General features: G+C 33.7%; 3 protein-coding genes across 3 annotated transcripts; 2 read left to right on the plus strand and 1 right to left on the minus strand.

Annotated features, from left to right (window-relative positions):
• Positions 1 to 2,263: 2,263 nt before the first annotated feature.
• Positions 2,264 to 2,941, plus strand: LOC110689506 (transcriptional regulator SUPERMAN-like). The gene has a single exon (XM_021866290.1). The coding sequence runs from the start codon at positions 2,264 to 2,266 to the stop codon at positions 2,939 to 2,941; it is 678 nt and encodes a 225-aa protein (XP_021721982.1).
• Positions 2,942 to 12,094: 9,153 nt separating this feature from the next.
• Positions 12,095 to 16,373, plus strand: LOC110689337 (ethylene receptor 2-like). Its single transcript, XM_021866109.1, has 4 exons — positions 12,095 to 12,381; positions 12,488 to 12,625; positions 12,836 to 14,690; positions 15,572 to 16,373. The coding sequence occupies exons 3-4, from the start codon at positions 12,948 to 12,950 to the stop codon at positions 16,109 to 16,111; spliced, it is 2,283 nt and encodes a 760-aa protein (XP_021721801.1). The 5' UTR covers positions 12,095 to 12,381; positions 12,488 to 12,625; positions 12,836 to 12,947; the 3' UTR covers positions 16,112 to 16,373.
• Positions 16,374 to 17,933: 1,560 nt separating this feature from the next.
• LOC110689338 (bet1-like SNARE 1-2) lies at positions 17,934 to 23,896 on the minus strand. Its single transcript, XM_021866110.1, has 6 exons — positions 23,724 to 23,896; positions 22,860 to 23,007; positions 19,386 to 19,442; positions 19,219 to 19,278; positions 19,038 to 19,123; positions 17,934 to 18,348 (listed from the first exon to the last, which is right to left on the minus strand). Exons 1-6 carry the CDS (start codon positions 23,858 to 23,860, stop codon positions 18,327 to 18,329), a joined length of 510 nt encoding a protein of 169 aa, XP_021721802.1. The 5' UTR covers positions 23,861 to 23,896; the 3' UTR covers positions 17,934 to 18,326.
• Positions 23,897 to 25,096: the final 1,200 nt, after the last annotated feature.

The raw sequence follows: 25,096 nt of genomic DNA on the forward strand, positions 1-25,096 counted from the left end.
AAACATATCATGTAGACCTAATTATTGGATAGGGTAGTCCAATAATAACAAGTTTAGGGCCAAGCTTTATAGATAGGTCCCTTAATAGACGGGGGGTGTATTTCTGTAACAGACAAGCCCTTTTGGGTAGGGTTAATGGCCAAAGTATTTGTTCGAAATAACATGCATATTTTCGTACTCATAAGTAATTAATTATGGCTTTGTCCAATAGTTATTTTAATTGATAGTTTTTTTTAGCCTGTCCATTATTGACTTGCAACCTGCATCGGCTTGACCCTCTATTAACCCTATTAAACATGACCCTTTTGTGATTTGACTTGCACCATCCTAACCCAACCCGTCCAATAACCAAGTCTAATATCATGTAGTTGTACAATAAAATAAAAAAATGAGAGGAGTTTGAGGGCTTGTTCTATTCAGATTATTTTCAGTTCAATTCAGTTCAGTTTAGTTTCAATAAGTTCAGTTCAGTTCTTAATTTCCTTCTCTCATAAAATATTCAGTACAATTCAGCTCCAATAAGTTCATTTCAGTTCAGTTCATTTCAGCTTAGCTTAGCTCAGCTCAGTCAATCAGAACAAGGGCTTGAGTTAAATAAATACAGAGTAAATGAGAAAGACATGAAGCCATGCAAAATATCCAAGGGTTGATTCCCATAGCCGACCTACAGAGTTTAGAATCATTGAAATCATTCACCCTATTCCACTATATATTCTGACTTCTGACTCATCCTTTTCAGTTTTTACCACATTTCCTACTCACTAATTAACCTCTTTTTTATGTCTCTTAATCAAACCTCCATTTTTAGCATATATACTTGTATAGGCTATCATAACAACTCAACCTACTTGTAAAAGCAAAACACATAAAATTAAGAGATAGAGAAGTCAGTTAAAAGTATTGAGAGTAAAACAAACGGCATCGTGTTACACTGCAGGTAATTCTGCAATATCGGCTGATGAGCCCTTACAAAATGGAGGCCCATTTTTAGAAATGGGCTATTGGTAAATGGGCTCACTGAATTGGCCAACAGTTATTCAACAAAATCTCATGTATGTTTGGTAAGTATCTTTTCTCTATCCATATTCTATCATCTCTTTTTCTCTATTTTTATTTTGTTTTAGGTAATTTCATTGTCTCATTTATTCACTATGGAGTGACTACACTACTCAATCCCAACTTCTTTTTACTTTTTCTGTTTGGTCTTACAATTCTTCCTTCCATCCTAAATGTGACGGTTGTTGACTACTTCTCATGCAACCTTTCTATTTCTCTATAATTACTACCTTTGTTTCATATTATTTCCGATTTGATATGAAGTAGAGAGAAAAAATATCTAACCGTTGCAAATGATATGAAATGGAGGTAGTACTTGTTTTTACTTTCATGTAAATTAGTGTGTAATAAGAGGTTTGATGAGTTCGTTTTATTGTATGAGTACTACGACTCTAGAATATCAACATTATCATTTTATTAAAAAGATGCTCATAGTAAACTTACTCCTTCTGTTTTTATTTAAGTGTTTCAGTTTGACTTTAACACTATTTACATGCACCGGTTTGATCAATGTTTGTACTTTATATGTTAGATAAATTACAATCAATGAATACTTGTTACAATTGTCTCAAATTATTATTTTCAGATATCAACTATTTATAATTTATACATACGGATAATTAAATATATCATTAGATAAAGTTGTGCGATGACAAGTGTGTTGGTCAATTAGGGCAATTAAAAAATTAGAGGGATAAATTAAGTTCCATATACGAATCAAAATCAACAGTATAATTTTCTGATCATCTCAACAACACTTGTGAATCAATATACATAGTTTTCCAAGCATCTAAATAAAATAATGATGTCCAATGAACTATAGAGAGTAAGTAGTTAATTATTTTTTGCAGTCAAAGTAGTGGTCAACCAAATGAATGGAAAAAAGAAGGGAGTAGCAATAATATTGAATTGATTGAGGTTATTTTTTGAAATGATGAAAATTAGACAGATATAAAAAAAAATTGAAAAGGGATAGAAGGGGGAGGAAGAACATCCAGTGGATTTGAATGAATTCCTTGATTTGGAAAGAGTTAAAAGGGATAAAATTCAAGTAACAAAAACCAATGTTTCACTTTAAGTAAGCTTAGCTTAGTTTACTTGTTCACTTTATATACAAGTGCATTACACTATCTTAGTTTCTTCACTTGATATATAACACCCACATCTCTTAGCTATCAAACTCCACCAAAGTACATACAAAAATATAATGGAAAGAAGAAACAACATTAATAGTAGCGGCTTATATGCAAGCGAAGATGAAGATGAAGATGAAGATGAAAAAGGCGAAGAGAGGAGGAGGATGATGACGATGATGATGGCGGCGACATGGCCACCAAGGTCATACAGATGCAGTTTTTGCAAGAGGGAGTTTAGATCTGCACAAGCTCTAGGAGGACATATGAATGTCCATAGAAGGGATAGAGCTAAGTTAAGGCAACTATCCCTTCTTAATACTAATAACCCTAATAATAATAATAATAATTCTACTTTTAGTATTAATCTAAATCTTCCTCCTCATCCTTGTACTACTTGTACCCCTAACATCCCCCCTATCCAACCTCCCTTGCATTTAGACACTTGTTCGTCGTCTTCATCATCATTATCACCTCCTTCGATGATAACCACCGTTCCCCCACCACCATCACCACCACCACCACCACCACCAAATAAGTCCATTCATAATGATGTTATTACTAAAAGGCAGTTTCAGTATTTTAAGAAGCAAAACAATTTGGTGAGACCTCCTATTCCTACTAGTACTACTACTAATAATAATATCAACTTAAGGTTGGATTTAGAGATGAATATTCATCATCATGCTGCCGATGCTCCTGTCTTCAACAAGGATTTGGATTTAGAACTTCGTCTTGGTTACAACTACTAGCTTAATTAGCTATATGTTTATCATTTATTTTTAAGTTCGTCGTCTAATTTTATTAATTAGGGCACTGCACTGAACTGAACTTATAGATATGGCCTTGGTTAATTGTTCCTTTTCTTATTTGCCTTTATTTTATTATTAATATTGCACTAATTTTCTTTTGCTCTTTTTTAATTTAATTTTTCCAATGTATGTATGAACATATGGAGCTAGCTAAGCTACAACATTTTCCCCCAAAAATCATAGTATTCAAGTAATCAACCTCGCTCGATCAGCTCCTCATCTCAAAATGAATATCTCATCTTTCTTAATTCTATTAAAATTACAAGTGATGTAGCATATATATGAGAAAATCTTTTTAACTAATGATGAACTAATTATAAAACATTTAGATTTTGAATAATATATCAAAATCAATCTACTTAATTAGTTCCTATGTGACAATATTTTTCGCCACTCTTAACTCACAAAATTGAACAAATAAAGAAGATTGAATGTGAAAATAGAGTAAAACTCTACATAGTCGTCCAAGTATTATGTAATAGAGAGTGTATACTTGAGTGTATTGAATTGTAAACACTACATACACTAAAAATATATAGTGTTATATGTAGATTCTCATTTATTTGACATACAGATTAGAGAATTCCTTACGTATATTGACGTTATTATTCGCTATAATTAATATATGTATAGTCGTATACGGACGGAGGGAGTATATGTGTGTTGTATAGATGTTCGTTTTAGGAACTCGTATATGTATGGATGAATAAAATAGTTGAGGTTCCCAAAATTCTGAAGGATTGCACGTTCCCAACAAGCTGTAAATGAGTGTGAAATGTAATGATGGAGTTTCCTTATAAAGAATAATGGCAAGTAATTTGTAAAGTGAAGCACTAGAGAATTCAGACAAGCCTTTTCTTATTCATATGTAGCAACTAACGTTGGGGAGGTACTTAATCAAGACATTATTCACATAATTACAAAAATATACTAGTCGGAATATTTTAATTACTTTGTCCTTCTCACTTGTAAAGTTTATGCTATTTGCCTAGCTACCTAAGCTACTACATAGTACGTACTGTGTCATGCAACTATATGTTAATGCACGTAAATTTGTTTGGACTTGGCCCAACTATTTCGTCTCTTTTATGAGTATAGAACTTCTTGGGTCGTTGTTGCTGCATTTTTTGTTTTATTTTTTTTGTAACAATCACATATTATATATGGCCTCACTGAAACGTCTCATGTACGATGCATGTGATTCAATTCTATAAACGCACTTGTTAACTCATGTTTTTAATCATTAATATGTATCTGTAAATATTACTCTATTAAGTAAAAACTTATTCAAAAAAAAAAAGTTTAAAGTAAATGACACAATATCATTATTTTACATGATTTTTTTTCTTTTTAAAATATCAATAGGCCAGGTATAAAGAAAATACAGCGTGTGAAACAAAGGAATAATGAATTAAAGGTTTGAGGAAAGTGGGTAATGAAGAACTTAATAGAATCAAGTAGTGAATGAAGCCTATCTAGCGGGTGAGAGAAATAAATTTGTTGTAAGAACATTGATGGTATTTAAAACATTAGGTGATTATTAATCATTAAGTTTACGACTATTTAATCAACTAACGCCCCACCTTCTATTTTGCATTACATTTTATATGAGAAATAAAAACATTTCTTTCGAGGTATAATTGAATTAGTATATCCTGTCAAAAAATAAATAAATAATTAAAAAAATAATCAAAGGGTATATGCAGTGAGAAAGAAAAGCAAGTGTGAAAAGGAAGCTTAAAGTAATATTCTCTAGAGATGTTGGAAGCTACTAGCTAGCTAGGCTAACCCTAATTTAAGGAAGCTTAAAGTAATATCCTCTTCAACTTAATTTAAGTTCAGTTTAATTCCTAATTTTCTTCTCTTATAAACATTTCAGTTCAATTCAGTTTAGCAAATCAAAACAGGCCCTAAGTAACCAAAAAAAACATTAGGGCATCAAACGGATAGTTAATGCTTTGAAGGTATCAATCTCATGTACACATTCATATTAGCTCGATTGCTATTGAGTTATAAATATATATTGTGATATAATATTATGATAATAATAATATAATATCAATCAAATAGTATTGTAATACTAGGAGTCTAGTATATATTAAGAAGGATGAAATATAAAGATGTTATTGTGATGTTATATTGTGATAATATTTAGGAGCATATCTTGTGAAAAAATAAATTAAATGTGAGCTATTATAATGTATTTAGGAAGTTAAAATATTTAGAAATATTAGGGTTGATGTGCCTGAATATTATGAATGGAAATATACAATCAATAATGAGAAAAACATAGAAATAAAATATTTTCCCCAAAATTTAACAATTGCATATAGTAATTAAGCTCATTATAATTCACAACACATGATTGTTAAGCATACAAATCAAAGTCTGTTCACTTCAGCTTAATTTCAGTTCAGTTCAGTTCAGTTCCTAATTAATTTTCTTCTCTCATAAAATATTCATTTCAGCTCAATTCAATTTAGTTCGGCTCAATTCATCTCAGTTCAGTAAATATGAACAGGCCTAGTCACAAAAATGATATCCTAATTTATATGTCTACGTAATAGCAACGAGATAATTAATTAGGAGTGCATGTTAAATTTAATTATATAAGACTCTTAATGGTTTTCAAAAAAAAATATAAGACTCCTAATTAGTACCATTCAAAAAAAAAAAAGGTCCCTATTTCCCTAAGGTATATACTGCGTATCAGATGCTTAAACTAGCTAGTGTAGGTGCATTACTATGAGTTTTGCTTTAGGCATTTCACTGCTCCTTTAGGCACCTCATAACACTGCACTTTGACCACTAATTTTAGTAATTATTAGAAATTTAGAATTATTTGAAGTTATAACAAAATAATTATAATGTGCTGAATTATTAAATGAGTTAAAAATATGGTCAACGTTGCTTCTCAAAAAATATATGGTAAAAGTTGACTTATAATAGTCCAATGGCTAAAAAAAGTAGAAAATACAATAAGGAATACTATTTTATTTAATACAGTACTCGTATTATTTCCACTATTTTTTTGTTAGATTCATATGGAAGTTTTAATTTATTTCAGATGCATCACTACCCTTTTGATTAATAAACTTATTTATCTCTCTCATACAGAGTATTATCTGGGTACTCTTCTTTCTTTCTCTCTATCTCTCTTATATTACATGGTCTCTTTTCGCTCTTTTCCATGTATTCCTTTTATCTTCGAAAATTACCTAAAATTCCGTGATTTTAAAACTGATACATCTATTTAAAAAAATAGAGTATAACAACCTCCTCACATTAAAATTTTCGACTTCTCTTCTTCTTAAGGTCACTTCAAGATTTTATATATGTGACCAACCGGTGGTTATATATAATATGATTCCAAATAACATTATATGACTTTATATATATCGTGAGTTAATTGATATAGAGAGCTAGCGAGACATACAATTGTTTCAATTCATAAGATGATGCAAAGAATAATGGACGAGTGAGTTGCAAAAACTTTTCCATAATAAAATTCTTTATATTAGAATGAATTGCAAACAACCGACTCATCACTTGAGATAAATTCTTAATGGAGTCATTAGTAGATCTTTTAAAATGGTAAAAACTACGTAGTAGCTAGATAGTAGTCACATGCATGCTATAACATTATAATTAATTAATGAGATACGCCACTACTTAGCTAGTTGAATTAATTACAAGTGATATTTTTCTCACAAATTGACGCCACAAAATTTACTTTGATTAGTTTGATATACCCATCAGTAACTCATTTATGTATATAAAGACTTAGGACTACTGCACGCCTTAGCTTGCTAATTATATTTGGTACGTTAATTAGTTCCCTATCACTTTTGATCCATCACCATCTTCATTTATTATAACTCTTTGCTTTACTACTCCCTTTTTTTAGAATTTTTTCCCTTTTTTTTACTATCTATTCTATAACCTCGACTTGTTTACAAATTAACCATATGCCATATTACGGCTCCTCCATCATTTTTTTGTCTTACTTCCTTTAGCTATACTAGGATATGTATGAGCTTATTACTTGTACAAGTTGTACATAAAATACTTTTTATCTTACACAACGATTATATTAAAAAAAGATATGAATAAAAATTCAAAAATTGAAAATATATCTCAATCCGAAACTAACAAGATCACACATGAATACATGTGATATGATTATTATGAAATCGAGTTTTTATAGTTAATGTTTTTTTAGGGTTGACCACTTGATCATAAAACTCTAAGTGTATAAAGAATAAAAAAAACACTCATAGAGTAAATAAAAAAAATAATAGTGGGGTTTGACTGATAAAATGGAAATTAAGACTTTTTATTTAGAACTAGAAATGAGACTTTTATTTAAGGACGGATTGGAGGGAAGACTACAAATACTTCCTTAACGAGACCAACAATTAGCATATAATGTCACCTTTAGAGTTGGAATTTAGTCATCATCAAAGTGGAACTACGCAAATATATATGTTGTAGTTTATACTCTTACTAAAAATAACATCCTAACTAGGTATCTACAATCCAAATAAAACGCATGGTCCATCCTCCCATCCCCTATTAAATAAGAGAGTTTAAACTTAATTACAACTTAGAAAAAGTGCAACTCTCATAGCTAGGGTTTCCATGAATAAATAAAGCTCTCAACAAACAAAAAATTCACACAACCCATTTCCTCAAATCCTTTATGACATCTTAGTTACTCACTAAAGACTAAACATAAGTGTTTGAGTTGAAGAAATACATATACAATTATATAATCGAATCGAATCGAAAAAAGAAAATGGAGAAGTATGGGAATTCAAAGAGATGGAGTAAAGAGATGGAGGTTGATGATGGATCAACGGACAAAGAGAGCGATAGCGAAAACGACAACACCGGTGTAGGAAGGACGTACGAGTGCAACTATTGCAAGAGAGGGTTCACCAATGCTCAAGCTTTAGGAGGGCACATGAACATACATAGGAAGGATAAAGCCAAAGCCAAAGCTAAACAACAACAACAACAACAACAAGAAGCCACTAATTATAATAATTTCTCTTCATCATCTTCGATTTCTTTTAAGTCAACAACTATGGAGCCTATATCGACCTACTCATCTTCTTCCTTTCGTCAAGGGTACTACCCTTTTCCTAATAACCCTAACATATTTTCGTCAACACATCCAAATCATAATCATTTTATTAATAGACGTAGTACAACTCGACTTTTTGGGGTGTATGAGGATCATTTGGGTGCTGATTTAAGTTTGAGGATCAGCTCAACCAACATTGATCAATATCATCAACAACAACTTAAAGAAAAGAACAAGAAGAAAGAAGATGAATATAATGACATCGATTTGGAGCTTCGTTTAGGGTATGATCCATAATATTGTACTAGTAGTTTATATATACAATTATATATACTAATGAAGATGAACATAATATTATACCAATGTTATGTTGTGTGGAAATAATTACAAAGTATTTTACGGCTTATTAAACTTAATTATATCAATGTTGTTGTTGTTTAATTTAAGGTATTTTGATACTAGCTTAAGTGAAGATGTACATATAACATATATACTGCTTTTCCATGCTCTTTAATTAATTAATTAAGTTGATGATTATATCAGCTCCATTTTAGTATATATATATTGTTAAATTAATTTATTAAGTGAGGTATTTGGCAATTGCACTTAATTAATTATTAATTTTCTCTCTTGTACTTTATATATAGAAGAGTATAATCTATTTATTTTCTTATTTACATATGGATCAATGCAAGATACAAATTTAAGTGATTAAATTCTCATTAAAAATTAAGCTTAATGTACTACTACGAGAGTTATGGACATGATCTTAGCTATATATTGGATTTGAGAGAAAAAATAAATAAAGGTTCATGGCTTTTTAGTGCTTACAAGTTACAAGTCAAATAGCGTCATGTGTTTGGAAAAAACAATTAGACTAGTTAGTTTAATTTCAACAAAAAAGACATTTTAATTAAGTGGTTTATGAATCACTTCAACGAAATTACCACATATTTTGTATCTTATTATAAATGTAATTACATGGCTGTCATAGTATATATATGTATCTAATGTTGTGTACACTTTTAATACTTCTTGTCTTTTTGTATGTACATATGATTGTATAAGTCATAAGCGTTCTCTAATACTATATGTACATACTTTTTTTTTTTATTACATTGTCAATATTTTATGGAATAATAGTCATTTACTCTATCCTTTACAAGTTTTCAGCACATTTATTCTTAAGAGATACCTATTTAGGGATCGGATAGTAATTTTTATTGTTTTACTATGTACCCGTCACACGTTAATAAGTTATATACTAAATAGTGGACTTAATTGTACAAAGTCATGTGGTAAATATATAGTATTGCTCTTATGAAGGGGAATACGAAGCTAAGAGATCGATCATAAGGTGGGTCGGTGAGCTGCATGTGCTTGACATTGGCCAAAGAAGAGTAAGAGTCGGAAGGAGTGGGAGTGGGAGTGTGTCTTCAATGTCTCGTCTTAACAATTTAAAATGCCCTGCCGGTTGTCCCTCCTTCCATTTTTATTACACACCAACTACTCTAGTTGTTGCTTACTAGGGGATTCACAAACTCAAAGATTTTACCCATTAAGAACATACCATTGGGTTAAAAACGTTTGAATTGATTCAATAAAAATACTACTACGTAAAAAAAAATTGTAGCCCTAATAAAAAGCATAACCCTAATGAAGATTCTCCCTTGATAGTTACCATGGTTAAAATTTTATTACAGCAATTGAAAAATAATTCTTATTTTAAAGATGCATCACAATATTCTCTAAGTGATTTTTTAGTGTCCAAGATTAATCAGCATATCTGCCAATGCAAAATTTTAACCAATACTCCATCCCTTCATTTAAAAAAAAATATTACACTTTAACTTGTCATATAGTTTTAATTTATGCAAATTGATTGACTTGAAACCCTAAATTTTGGTTTTTAGGGTTTTGGAGTGATGGTTTGGGGGGTAGGGGGAGCAAACGGTAGGGGGAAAGGGTGAATTGGCCTGGATTTGTTGACTCGGGGGAGGGGGTTTGGGCGTCGGTAGGTGTTTAGAGAGATTTTTTGAGGGGAGGGGAGGTTTTAGGGTAAGGATGGTTCAGGACTTCAAGGATGGGGTTGGGCATCGGCGTGGGGGTTCAAGGGGAATGCATGCTAAGGTCCGAGCAGGGAGGGAGGGTGGGTGGCTGGCTGGCTGGCTGAGGAGTGGTGGATATGGGTTTTTTATTTTTTATTTTTTTAATAATTATTTTTAAAAGTAAATAATTTAAAAGAAATCCAATCTTATGCTATCACTTAGCTTAATTAGCTTTTGGGTACATTGTGACATTTTTATCAAACTCATGAACATATGGTGAATTTGAATTTTTTTATTGATTTATGAATAAGATGGTGAATAAACGAATTACTTAATGGTATATAGTGATAAGACCGTAAAATATTTATACATGTAAGATTAATGGGACAAATTTATAGTGTTTCTTTATCAAATTAAGAAGTATATCAAATATTATAAAATGGATATATAAATTAAAAAAAAAAAAAGTATTTCAATTATTAAAAAAATGAAGAGTATAATTTGTAAGTGAAGAAATTTTGGATATTCCTAGAAAGAGTAAAGTGGGAGAAGCAGGAACAAATTCTTTTCCTTCTTCTCCATTCACTTTCCAAAAAAGAAAAGGAAAAATATGGGACTTGACTACTTGAGACTTGACTAGTGGGGCTGTGGGGCTGTGGGTGTGGGCCCTGATAAAAGAGGAATCAAAGTGCAGGGATGAAATCTCAAGTAAAGGGCTACAAAATGCTAACAATGGACTACACCTTACCAGATAATATCTCGGCTTCAGTACAAAAGGCTGTATGAGTACAGTCAGCGGTCAATATTCATATTCATATTCAATGAATGTTACACACTTACACCACCGGATGTACAAACAACATGAACATCTTACGTAACTGTATCAATTAACACACTTTAATGGAATTGGAATTTGAATTGGATTTGGATTTGTTATTATACCCTCTCACCCTCCCCTACCCCCTATTTTCAACATACTCCGTATACCAAGTTAAGTTTAATGGTAAAGTTTATACTTCGTATCTCACAATTAAGAGGTTGTGGGATCAAATTTCACTAGAGATACTTTGAAGGTGATGATTTTCTTACCCTTTCTTCCTTACCCTTCCCCTCACTTTCAAAGTGCTTAATCCGATAACCTGACAGGAAAAACAACTTTGTACAAAATGCTAGTTTCTGTATAATATTTTCAACATTTACTATTTGTACAAGAATTGAGACAAAAAAAAAAAAACATTTAATTTTAAAACTACATAGTTATAATGAAAGAAAAAAAAAAGTAATGGGTGAATTCGTTTTTAATGTAAACTCACCCAACCACTACATATAAAATTCCAAAAATTGACATAAGAGAATTAGGCATAAGTTGTTAGAGTTTTCCTCCCGATTTTAAGAGATCTTGAAATCGATTCTCATCACCAACCCTTGTAGCTCTCAAAAAAAAAAAAAAAAAAAAAAACAAAGAAAAAAAAAGAAGAAGAAATCCGACAATTAAAATCTAAGTATTTAAATTTTAGAGGTTTGGAATAAGGGTGCTAATCGAGTTGAGCAGCTCGAGAGCAACTCAAACTCGACTCGAGTTGTTTCATGCTCACTCTAATCAGCTCGAAACTCGATAAGTGTACAAGAAATTCAATATTATTATGTTCTTTAATCTATAAAAACAAAAAGTTACCTTGACACTTAATAAATTTAAATTGCTACGCTTTAATTGAAAAAAAATTATATAAAGAGAATAACAAATGTTTGAAATTCAAAAAAATTAAACCTTTAAATTAAACGAGTAGTTCATAATCAACTCGACTCAACTCGAAACTTACCGAGTAGGAGTCGAGCAACCCTCTGCTCATAATCAACTCGCTCGATCAGCACCCCTAGTCTAGACTCTCAAAAAATGAAAAATGCAAGTAGGAGTAAACTAGTAATAAATACTTTCCTAAAATGAAAAATACGTTTACAGGCAAAAGTGTCCAAGTTCTTATCATATTTTTTAGGGGGGAAGGATTCAAGTGTCCAAATTCTCTTAATCGTAACATATAGAAAGAACATGACCCCACGCTGTTCACTAATTTAATTACCGCTGTTCTTAAACAACGGCGCTGACATCTGCCCGACTTCCACCCTCCAAATCAAAATTTACGTTTTTCTGTTACACTAACAATTGGACTCTCTCTTTCGTCTTTCTTACCAGTTTTCTTCCATGTCAATTCTTGGAATATGAACACCGCTTTTTGCGTTGCAAGGTGGGCTGAAACAATTCTTTGCAATTATAATCCTAGTTTTGGTAATGAAGTCTTAATCAATTCATTAATTGGGGTGTTCATGCTTTTATTCTTGTTCTCATTTTAGACTACCAAATTCTTGCAACAACAACAACAGTAGCAGCTGCTATACAAGAGGAGAAAGAAAGATCCAATCAACTACACCAGGATTCCGCCGGTTGTATAAATTAATTCAGATTCTGGGGTTTCTCTTCAAGATTCCAAGGTGGGTTTTTTATTTTTTACTTTTTAATGTTTTTTTATTGAATATCATACTTGTATGAGATTTGAAGATTTGGAATGGAACATAAAAATGGTGGGGTTCTTTATTTATTTAGATAAAGTAAGTGGAGGAATAGCAACAATGATATTAATAATGGAAAAGGGTTCATTCCTAATTTCATAATCTAATTGTTAATGTATTTTGATTGCTCAGGTTATGGAGTTGGAAGCTGGAAACTTGAATCTTGCATACAACTACATTTGAGGGCTTATTCATAGTCATTAATCCTTAATTGATATTGATAATTAATTATTAAAAATTAAAAATGTTGTTGAGGGTGTCTCTGTTGATTTCTCTTGTGGTTGTTTGTGCTTCGGCCAATGAGAATGGTTACCCAAGATGCAATTGTGAGGATGAGGGGCTATGGAGTGTTGAGAGCATTCTAGAATGTCAAAGGGTGAGTGATTTCTTGATTGCTGTTGCCTATTTTAGTATCCCAATTGAGCTCCTTTATTTTGTTAGCTGCTCAAATGTTCCTTTTAAGTGGGTTCTGTTCCAATTCATAGCCTTCATTGTTCTTTGTGGTATGACCCATTTGCTTAATGGTTGGACTTATGGTCCTCATGCCTTTCAACTCGCCGTCGCGCTCACCACTTTTAAGTTTTTAACTGCTCTTGTCTCTTGTGCTACTGCCATTACCCTTATCACCCTCATCCCTTTGCTTCTCAAAGTCAAGGTCAGAGAATTTATGTTGAAGAAGAAGACTTGGGATTTGGGTAGGGAGGTTGGTATGATTAAGAGACAAAGTGAGGCTGGATGGCATGTTAGGATGCTTACTCACGAAATTCGAAAGTCTTTGGATAGGCATACTATCTTGCATACTACCATGGTTGAGCTGTCTAAGACCTTGGATTTGCAGACTTGTGCTGTTTGGATGCCTAATGAGAATAGGACTGAGGTCATTTTGACTCATGGATTGAAAGGGAGGAATTTTCAGAGTTTCAGCCACTGCAGAGTGCCCTATGCTGACCCTGATGTCAGAAAGATTAAGGAGAGAGATGAGGTCCAGATACTCAGACCAGATTCAGCCCTTGCTGTTGCCAGCAGTGGAGGATTGGAACATTTTGGTGCTGTCGCTGCAATACGTATGCCAATGCTCAAGGTCTCAAATTTTAAAGGAGGAACTCCTGAGTTGATGCAGGCTTGCTATGCTATATTAGTCCTGGTTCTTCCATGTGGCCAAGAGAGGTCATGGACCAATCCTGAGCTTGAGATTATCAAGGTGGTTGCTGATCAAGTTGCTGTGGCTATCTCTCATGCTGCCATCCTAGAGGAATCACAGCTCATGAGAGATCAATTGGCCGAGCAGAATCGTGCACTGCAACAGGCACAGCGAAATGCATTGATGGCAAGTCAAGCAAGGAACTCATTTCAGAGAGTGATGAGCCATGGGATGAGAAAGCCAATGCACTCAGTCCTCGGGCTGCTTTCAGTACTGAAAGACGAGAAATTAAGCAGTGAACAGAAACTAATTGTTGATACAATGATGAAAACTGGCAATGTCCTTTCGCTTTTGATTAATGATGTAATGGACGATTCACCAAAAGAGAGTGGGAGATTTCCATCTGAATTCAGATCATTTGGGCTCCATGCCTTAGTAACTGAAGCTGGTTGTTTTGCTAAATGCTTGTGCGCTCAAAATGGTTTTGGCTTTAGTATTGAAGTTGATAGGACTATACCTGATAATGTATTGGGTGACGAAAAAAGGGTATTTCAGGTGATCTTGCATATGGTAGGTAACTTGGTGGAGAACAACACCGGTGGTGGGTCTATGGTTCTCCGGGTGTACTCTCAACATGGAAGTCAAGGGAGGAATGATCAAAGATGGGCAACCTGGCGATCAGGCTCTTCTGATGGAAATGTTTATATCCGATTTGAAGTTGAGATTACCAATACTGCTATCTTTACAGACGATTCAGCCTTGGCCTCAAACTACAGTGGTCCAAGATGCAGTAATGAGATTGTGGATCGCGACTTGAGTTTCAGCGTTTGCCAGAAGCTAGTTCAGGTTAGAGGAACTATATCTTTTAAATTCAGTTTGTTTATATTTCCACTTTGCACCCACCCAAAACATTTGCAAACATTAGTTGAACAAGTAGCTATTGCAGCGTGGTGCTATGTATCACCCGTCCAACCCAATATCAATGCCTTAGAATTTGAACCCTCCCAATATATGCTCACTTTCCTTTTCATTGCATGATTTTGTTCATAATTTCCTCAAATCGCTATGTCATTCAATGCTACTTCTTATAGTTCACCTAAGCAGCTCCTTGGGAAGTAAGAAGTAACATTTTATTTTGATGGAGGGAGTACATTGTAAGGAATATATATCTGTTACAAATTTGGAGAGTTGTTTGACCTCATAGGTGCTTAACGATGTAATTCGACATAATTTATTAGTATAAGGGTTATAAACAAACGTATCTTAATCATAAGCAGTAAAGAATTCAAGATGCCACAAGAAGATAGATCTTTAGTGAATTGATGTACTTGTAATATTAATATATTTCTGGAACAATAGATTCTTGCTGGAGATCTGTATTATTATATCCTTTATTTTTCTTTTCTTTTCTGGATTTGTGGAAGTGTAGTGTGGTGTCTTAGCAGGGAAAAGGGGCCCACTTTCCTGTAATTATCTAAAAGGGGTATGCTTTCTGAGGCTGAGATGGCTTAATCAATCTATTGCTTTCAATTGGAGATTCTTTGTGCTAATTCTTATGCCTTTTTGGTTGGAAATTATAATTATTCCTGAGAATAGGTTCTGAGTAATTTGTTCTGTTGATATTGTCACATAGTGCTTACATAAAATACAGCAATATACCAAAAACTCTTGAATCCGGAAAATTATTTGATTTCATTGAATTTCTGACTGTTGTTACAATTTGACAGTTGATGCAAGGAAATATTTGGGTAGTCCCAAATCCTCAGGGGTTTCCTCAAAGTATGGCACTGGTCCTACGTTTCCAGTTACGACCTTCCATTGGAATAACGATCTCTGAATCAGGAGAACCATCATCAGATAACGCCTCCAACTTTAGTTTAAAGGGCCTTCAAGTATTATTAGCCGATGATGATGATATCAACAGGGCTGTGACAAAAAAGTTACTCGAGAAGCTGGGTTGTTTAGTTACTGCCGTGTCGTCAGGATTTGAGTGTCTTAGTGCACTCGGTCCATCAAGCTCAAATTACCAAATAGTCCTCCTAGAACTTCATATGAATGAGCTTGATGGGTTTGAAGTCGCAACGCAGATCTGTAAGCTCAGGAGCAGAAGTCGCAGCTGGCCTGTGATTATTGCTTTAACAGCTACTGATGATGATGAATTCTGGGAGAGGTTTAAGCAGGTTGGAATAAATGGGGTTATCAGAAAACCAGTTCTTTTACAGGAAATCATCGATGAGGTTCGTAGAGTCTTAAGTGCAGCCAAATAAAGCGATTTTGTGATACTTTTTATTGTAAGAAAGAAAAAAAAAAATCTTGTTTACGATTCAAACGGAGTGTAAGAAGTTGAGCTCCAAGGTCTCTCTTATACACAGGTAAATCAGTAGGTAGGGGAAAGTATCTCATTTGTTTGGTGAATGAAAGGAAATTAGAGGAATTAGCAGGTTTAGGAGATGCTGTAAAGTGTAAATCTACATTGAAACACATATTGAGAAAATGCAGTTATAGATTGATGTTAAGAATTGAGGTAAATCTGTGTTTTTACCTTTGGCAATTAACCTGATATACTTAGTATTATATTTATATATACACAAGTAAAAGTTGATTGTACTGAAACAATAATGTTGTAACTATTATATTCATCAACTACTAGTACCTGAGAATTAATTCTAAAAATTTAGTAGCATCACACATTCACACAATAAGTGGAATAATTATAATTTCATTCCGAGAACTGCAAACTGCATGTGCATACACGTACTTGCTGCATAATTGTAAGCAACATGTGTTTCATACTTCATATAGCATCTTCAATTAGCTACTACGGAGTATTTATTACGGAGTACACTATAAGGTCTACAACATCTAATTTTGCCAAACACGTCTATTATCGTCTTAACCTCTTTGTAATTTAATAAAAATAAAGGCTCCTTGCAAGTGGGTTATAAATAAAAATAAAGCCAAGTGGTTAGCAAGAGCAGCTGGAGTTGATATGCTGTGTCTGTGCTAAAGAAAATACTCAAAGTGCACTGCATCTCTCCATAAATAAAATATTAATGTATAAATGTTGACTATATTCAGGTTCACTCAACTCTCTTAAGGGTATGGGATCATGGGATGACATGAAATGAAGCAGATCTAAGAGAACTTTGAGTATTTTATAATTACATCATCTTACCCCAAACAGAAAGAGGTCCCACATTTAATTAATCAATTAATTAATTAATCAGCAAAAAAAACAACTTGGTTTAAGAATGATTCAACAAATTACCTTGGCCCTATAGCTTAACAGTCGATAATTTAAAATTGTACAACCATGCTTAACAGTTGATAATATTTTATTTATTAATTAATTTATTTATTTATTGAAACTCGAAAGAGCTACTAGAACCAGTAATGAGAATTAATCCCAAGATCACTTAAAATTGGTTAGAGTATGACTAATTAATCCCAGGAACACTTGAATTATCCCTAATTTTCATAATTATTCCTAAATTTCATAATTTTGTCAAACTATATTAGTTAGAATATGATTACCAGTAGATAACAAATTCAGCTTTCATAAAAAAAAAAAAAAAAAAAAAAAAAATATCAGCTTTCATAACTAAAATATCTGAAGATTACTTTGTTTTGAGTAAGAATATATTAGAAAGTTTCAAACAAAATTAAAATCAATTTGCAATATTTTTTAATACTCCCTCAAGTCCCTCTATTCCTAAATAAATCTCGCTTATATATTCGACAGATTCAAACAATACCTCCATAGTGGTACAGGAATTTTTCCTATTCATTGGTAGTGATGATAGGTCACTGAACTTGTTGTCCATGACGATGCCAACTATGGTGATTTCCAATATTCCACCTCTGCCCGTTGTGTCCTTGGCTATGCTTTGGATATGTTAACCGGTAAAAGTAGTTGATTTAGATTTAATAAAGATGCAAAGAATCTCAGTTTATGTATCCAAAGTAGAAGAATGTGGACAACATCCTGGTAAAGGGTTCTAACTTGAAACAACACAAAAAGCATCTAGGAGTTACCCGACTTGCCCTTGGTCCATAGCCGGCAGCTTGATCATAATTGACACCGAGTCCTCCTTACCAACCCATTTTGAAGGCTAAAATCAAATTCAAGCTGATCTCAGTTATACAACAAGTCAATAACCAACACACACCATCACTTCAAGTTCATAGATCTAAGACTAATTCTTTTGCTCCCACCCTATACAAAGTGCCATTTCCTTTTTACAAAACAGTACCAAAATTTGTATATGATTGAATGAATTGTCAGTTTTGCGTCAAAAGATTATGTTAAAAAATTACACATGCATTTGGCTTGTTAGCTTGCCAAAAGTGCACACGCCTTTCATCTAGCACCCCCTCAAACATGCAAGTGTGCATCCACACTGTTGTTGCCGCTCCTCATATCAAGAAAATTTTCACTCATGCATCTCATACATAAACTAGCCTGCATTTCTTCACTTCACACTACATAGAATGTCCAAGGACCCTGTAAATATATTGTACATATCAGTTATTCAGTGGAAATATGTGAAAATATGCACTCTTAGGCACATATACACAACACTAAGGCTTTGCAGCTCAACCACAGGGAATGACCCATTGTTGCTAATAAATACTTTAACGCTATGTTCTTAGGATAATTATCAAAACAAAATCAATAATCCCAAAAAGAAACAAGTGGTGTTTATTCTGGTTGAGTGTAGAATCCTATTCTATGTGAAGTGGTCTGTTGAGAACCCATCTAAACAAAAAGTTGCAAAAATTATAACAAAGCAACTTCTGATCCCTTTTTGTTTTTTTTTGTTTGTCCCACCCGGTTCACCGGAGCTTAGCTCCGGCTACATCCGGATCCAACCTGGGTTGCACACCTTGGCTTATGGTGGGTGAGTCTCCCAACAAGAGTTTTCTGTTGCTCATTGATAATCTTTAACAATTCCCTCTCCTCATCCCAGCAAAGCATGATCAACTAATGATTACTTTAATAACAAGAAGAAAAAAGGTTCTGTAATAAATCAATTGCTTGCGAACTCAGATGATTCAGATATGAGACATGCAAGGAGAAATTTCATTCAAGAACATAAACCTCAGAGAATTGGATGGGAAAAGTACATGCAAGGAAACTATCATACCATTAATATTATAATCATAACTGGAACTGAACAAGATTAAATTTACCTGATGAAGAGGTACAATAACAAAAAAAATGCCACAAGGAAACCAACAAGCTTGCAAGTTGCACGTCCTGACTTCCTTTCAAACACCTAAGATGTTATACATGCAACACAAGACAATGTCAACAGAACAACAAAACAATGATGCAAGAATATACAAGTAACTTAACATGATATCATCTTACCATCTTGAAGCGGTCAAGAGTTCCTGACAATATACCTCTTGATGCATCCATTTCATTCCCCTGCATCAGTATCCAAATTTATTATAATCGGGAAAAAAAATGTAAAGCAATATGATCTAACACGTACCAAATTACTAATTTTAAAAGCAAGGTATATACTTACATACCATCCGATGAAGGAGACGATTATGGCTAAGAACCTCACCATGTATATCACCAGACAGCTGACATGAGTTAAAAGCAGACATCATCAGAATTGGCTATGTTAACATGATTAAAGAGATCTAAATATTAGGAGCGATGTGCAGAAATCTAACTGCACTTCAAAATGATTGTCCTCTTTTCCATTTATGGTTCAATTATAGTATTGCTCTGACATGATTAGCGGTGAACTCTAGCCTAATGGTGACAAAAATTCAAGCATTGCACAAAGATATAAGGTTTAAAGTGTTGGATTTGAAAAGAATGAATGTTGAATTAACAAAAGAGCCAGAAACATAGATCAAATCCTTTCAAGTCAAGTATTGATAGTGTTTAGCAGGATGTGAAGACTTTGAATTGTCCAACCCCTACAAAAAGCTTACTCAAGTTAAAAGCAGTTTCACTCAGCAAACTCTATCAAAGCAAGTAGTGCATACGTACGAATAGACAGTTCCCCAGGATTCACAAGCAGAAAATACCCAGCAAGCATGGCTTACAAGCCTATGAAGAATCAAAATAAAGTATTTTCATGGAATAATGTTAAATTCATAAAAGGATTCTAGCAACTTGTAAACCATAGGACATATATATTATTCAGTAATGATCATTGTGACCTTAATTTTACTTTTGTTAAGTAAAAATATCATCAACAGATCCAACAAACAACTAATTCGTAACATTGAATACGACTCAATAACTCAAGAAGTATGATAAAAGAAATACTTGTATAAACTTCCATTTCATATTATTTGCAACTTTTGCCAAAAATGGATGCTACACATTATTTGCAACAATTTTTTTCTTAACTTTATAGGTTGTTATTTCTCTCCATCTCTCCCCTCATCACATGCATCCATACGCTTCTCTCTCCTCAAAACATGAATCCATATGTTTCTCTCTCCACTTACATTCACAAACAGATTTAATAAGAAATATTGTACATTTGAGTACTAAAATCTAATACTTTACAGTTTGATTCTTCTTCTTCTACACCCAAATATACCAATAATTGAACCTATGTGCTGAAGATAAAAGGTCATTGCATATCTATGATATAGATAAAAAAATCCCAAGTCTTCAAAAAAAAATGGAATTGATGGTAGTATTGATTGTGAAATATTACAAAACAAATGAGGGGGATTAAGTTCCAAACCTAATGGTATCAAGTTCCTCCTTTGTAAGTGGAATACTTAGTAACTGAAATAATATGTGATCCTCCTTTGTCAATGGATAAAAGGTCACTGGTGTAAAAGGAGAGAAAGAATTGTATTAATGGTGGCCAATGAAGGACTTGGGGTGGAAATGGGGAACTGGAGCGATGATGACGAATGGGAGGAGAAGGACAATGTTGGAGGTGTCAATACTTGACATCGCCAACCCAAAAACGATGAAGATGAAGGGTGGATAAAAGATAAAGAAGCGATTGTGATAATTGATACGACCGCAACTCACATCTTCATCTCCACTTTCGTGATGGAGAGCACCTGGGCTCCAATCACCCAAGGTAGGGAGTTTGGGTGTCCTTGAGAATGGTGAGATGGTTTGAAAACGCATGTGATGAGGTTTACGGTCAATAGTAATTTTGACTCGACCTTAAAGAAACTCAAGTCTCCTAAAAGCTATGATACACACCATTTGTAAGGATGAGAAATGTAATTATGTGGTATTGGTGGAAATGAATAAAATGGAGGATACGAGAGCTCATGGAGGAATGAAGATGGAGGTTCTGGATTTTTTTAAGGAGGTAATGCATCAGTTTCCTAGGTATTGAGGTGTCAGAAGGGTTACCAACAGATTAGGGGCATCATGTTGAAGGAAGGAAGCAACCCGGTGAGTGTTCAACCTAACTACTACCATGAGTACAAAAGAAATGTTGAAGGCAACATTATTAAGCCTTCATGTAGCCCTTTTTTTCTTGCCGCGTACGCTGAAGGAAGGACCTTCGGATCGATTGTTGAGCTTTGAACATAGTGACCGTACTGGAAAAATTTCCAATCCCAATGATCGATGCGTTGCTTGAAAGGTTGCACGGCTCTACCATTTTTCCTAAGTTGATAAAATATATTCAAAGGTCTAAATCCAGGGCAAGGTCCCAATCACCAAAAAAAAAAAATTAAAAATAATAGTAGTAGTAATAATAATAATAATAATAATAATAATAATAATAATAATAATAATAATAATAATAATAATACCTATTTCAGGGTATATTATTATTATTATTATTATTATTATTATTATTATTAATAATAATATTAATAATAATAATAATAATAATAATAATGCGTGATCACACCTCTGCTTGGCTTCGGGCGGTTCCTATTTCAGGGTTGGGTCAGACGATGAACACCAAGACTTATCGCTGTGTGTTGTCCTATCGGTTGGGTGTACCATTGTTCTCTATCTCGACGTTGTGCTCTGCTTGTTCGAGGGTTTTTGCTGGAGATATTTTCGGTGATCACGCAGTGTCTTGTGCTGGTATTGTGGGTATTAAACATCGGCATAATGTTGTTCGGGATACCCTTGTTGATAGTTGCTTTCGTTTTGGGATTTCAGCGAGAAAAGAGGTTGACATTGGGTTGGCTGGAGGGAACGACGAGGCCCTCAAACCTGCGGATGTGTTACTTTATTCATGGGATCGTGATCGCGATGTCTGTGTTGATTTGACAGGGTCTTCTCCTTTGACACAGTCAGGGCTATCTGACTTCATTCCTGGCCGGGTTGTGGCTGATGCAGCTCATCGGAAGTGGGTTAAGTATGAAGTTCGATGTCAAGCGATTGGATATGGTTTTATTCCCTTCTCCTTTTCTTCGCTTGGGGAATTAGAGAAAGAGGATGTTGCGTTACTGAAGCGGATTCAAAGGTTCTCGACGACGCAAGACATTAGGGCTCGTGCTGCAGCTCATATCTTCACTAGGGTAGGATTTGCAATAGCTAGAGGAGTGGGGGCCCAGATAGTATCTCGGCTTCCCACTAATTTATTGTAGGTTGTATGGCTTTTGTTTTTGAGATAATAATAATAATAATAATACCTTCATTTTAAGGTTCTACTTTGCCACTTTTTTTTATAAAAGGCCCTTCGTCATAATAAGACTACTATAAAAGATTAAAAGGTCTTTTCAAACAAATTTTCCTTCAATTAATTTAACATTTTGTTACTATTTAATTTGTTAAAGAGAAACGGGAATTATGTGTGTGTGCATAGGTACATCTGAATGGGAGCTTTAAACAACAACATTAACAACAACGAAAATACATTTAATTGCTATTTATATCCTATTTGTTTCATGAAAAAATGTGTACATATACATATACCCCCTTCTTTAATAAGCAACATACATCCTGTGTCCTTATACCCTATTGCTGCATGACAATTCGAATTAAAGCTCAAACTAAGAAACATTCAACTTAAAATTGATGCAAAAAAAAAAGATCAATACCTGCTTCAAAAAGAAAACCCGGTCTTTTAGGCTATCAAGAGCTTTATCATTCTCATTTTCACTAATGTCAGTTGAAGATGCCCTAAGACCACCCTCTTCAATGTTATCGTATCCATCAAAAAGGCCAGCTTTAGAAGCACGAGTCTCTCTGAAATCAAGAGATGACACCACAACTTAAGCCAATGTATGAAACAGGAAAGCGAGTAGCAATCATCACCAATAATGCAATATGAGACCAGTTTATGATGCATAGAAAAGGTTAACAGAAGCAACAGCCTCAGGCACTAATGTGCTGAAATGCGAATCAAACTAAACTAATGCAAATCAGAGCACCAATCAGGCAACATAGTGCTGAAATGCGAATCAAACAACTAAACTAATGCAAATCAGAGCACCAATCAGGCAACATAGTGCTGAAATGCGAATCAAACAACTTAACTAACAGCAAATCAGAGCACCAATGGCCAATCCTGCCAATTCCCAATGCACAATTCCAGTAATTCATTGATGTATATAATTGTTTGAATTCAATAATCTAGATAATCTCATATTGATTAAAAACTAAGCAATGTTCTACGATTTTCAATCTGATTGAACCCTAAAATATTCAAAAACAGTTCACCCACTTCAGCCCGCAAAACCCGACCCAACCCAGCAACCCCATCCGGCGATCCCTACCATCGCCGGCGACCCCACCCGAGACCCACGGAAATTAATAAAATTGGTTTCCTTTTTTTTTTTTTCTTAAATCTGATAATAATACACAAAGAGTAAATCTGATAATAATACACAAAGAGTAAATCTGATTGCCATGGAAATTAATAAATTGACGGAATTGAAGAAAGATCAGTGGATGGAAATTACCTTCTGTAACTCATGTTTGTAAAATTTCTTCCTAAATTTAGACCAACCGACGAATCAATAACTTCAACTTCAACTGTTAACCTCCATTGTAACCAAAGTTTCAAGAATACCCGTTTTTGGAGTTGTGGATACCACATTTTTATTTATTTATTTATTATGGTAAGGACTAGGGAAGACCCACGTGACCAGACGGTTTAATATTTACAGGTTAGACACTTGGGGCCTTGGGGTAAAAGAGAGAAAAAAAATATTTATTTCATTTTTTGCAGATTAGATACTTTAAAAGTGAGGGAGAAGGGTAAAGAATCCCCACCCCCAAAGTGTTCCTAGTGGGGATTGAACCCTCAACCTCAAAATTGAAAGGTGACAATCTTACCACTAGACCAAGATTAGCTTGGTACATTTAGTTTTTATTTGACCTTCCACCTTTTAGAACATCTTTTACTCGTAATTCATTAAATATCAATGCAACCTCCTAAACTTCAAAATTCGTAGTATTTTGGTCTTTCAACTACAAAGTGGGTCATTACTCAAATAATAAAATCCGACTGTCATCATCAGATATTAGGCTGTTTTGGCAAAGTTTAGGGAATGAACAAGTGATGTGGCATAATTAGGGATCTTGACCAGCTGACATGATATTTAAGTAATACAGAGCGCAAAATTGATAGTCTAGGGACTTGATGAGGTGGCTAGAATAATATGAAGTAATTATAGCAAAGTTTAGGACAAAATTGCTATTTGTGTTTAAGATTAATTTAATGAGCAACGATTTAGCTATGTTGTGTCAACTAGCCCCTACTTAATTGATTCAACAAAATATCATTGAAAAATGTTGGTGATCAATTGATCATATGGGCTTTTAGTGTGATGCTTAAGATGGGGATGGATTTAATTTGAAATTCGTCAATTTGATGGATTATTTTGTCTCAATGAATTCAAATGATGGATTGGTGAAACTGATCAAGCTTATAGAAATTTCAAGTTTATTGATCATGGATTTCAATTTATATTCACCTCACCCTCCAAAATCATTTTTTTTTAAGTATGCCCACCAAGTTCCGACTACATTCAGATGTGACCCAGTTTACATATATGGCTTATGATAGGTAAGTCTCTCACGAGCTTTTGCATTCAAATAAGGCTCGACCGCTCGAACTTAGGCCAACTCTTGTTGGTCATCCAAAATCATTGTTGCTTGTATAAATTGAACAAATTACTCCATACTACCTCCGCTCTCAAATTCACTTGTTTATTCTAGTTAAGAACATGCAAACAAACAAAAAAAAAACAGTTTTCGTTATCAGTCTACTTCGTACATGAGAATTAGATATGAAATTTACCTGTTATATACAAGTAAAATAGAATAATCT

This window comes from Chenopodium quinoa, unplaced genomic scaffold (genome assembly GCF_001683475.1).
Source record: "Chenopodium quinoa cultivar QQ74 unplaced genomic scaffold, ASM168347v1, whole genome shotgun sequence".
Classification (NCBI taxonomy): Eukaryota; Viridiplantae; Streptophyta; class Magnoliopsida; order Caryophyllales; family Amaranthaceae; genus Chenopodium; species Chenopodium quinoa.

What these genes read in the sequence shown, in the direction of transcription:
- LOC110689506 (XM_021866290.1), top strand. Translation starts at nt 2,264, where the DNA reads ATGGAAAGAAGAAACAACATTAATAGTAGCGGCTTATATGCAAGCGAA.
- LOC110689337 (XM_021866109.1), top strand. Translation starts at nt 12,948, where the DNA reads ATGTTGTTGAGGGTGTCTCTGTTGATTTCTCTTGTGGTTGTTTGTGCT. An exon ending in TTTGCCAGAAGCTAGTTCAG is followed by an intron (nt 14,691 to 15,571) that starts GTTAGAGGAACT and finishes ACAATTTGACAG; the next exon opens with TTGATGCAAGGAAATATTTG.
- LOC110689338 (XM_021866110.1), bottom strand. Translation starts at nt 23,860, where the DNA reads ATGTGGTATCCACAACTCCAAAAACGGGTATTCTTGAAACTTTGGTTA. An exon ending in GGGTTTTCTTTTTGAAGCAG is followed by an intron (nt 19,443 to 22,859) that starts GTATTGATCTTT and finishes AACTCATGTCAG; the next exon opens with CTGTCTGGTGATATACATGG. An exon ending in CTCTTGACCGCTTCAAGATG is followed by an intron (nt 19,124 to 19,218) that starts GTAAGATGATAT and finishes ATAACATCTTAG; the next exon opens with GTGTTTGAAAGGAAGTCAGG.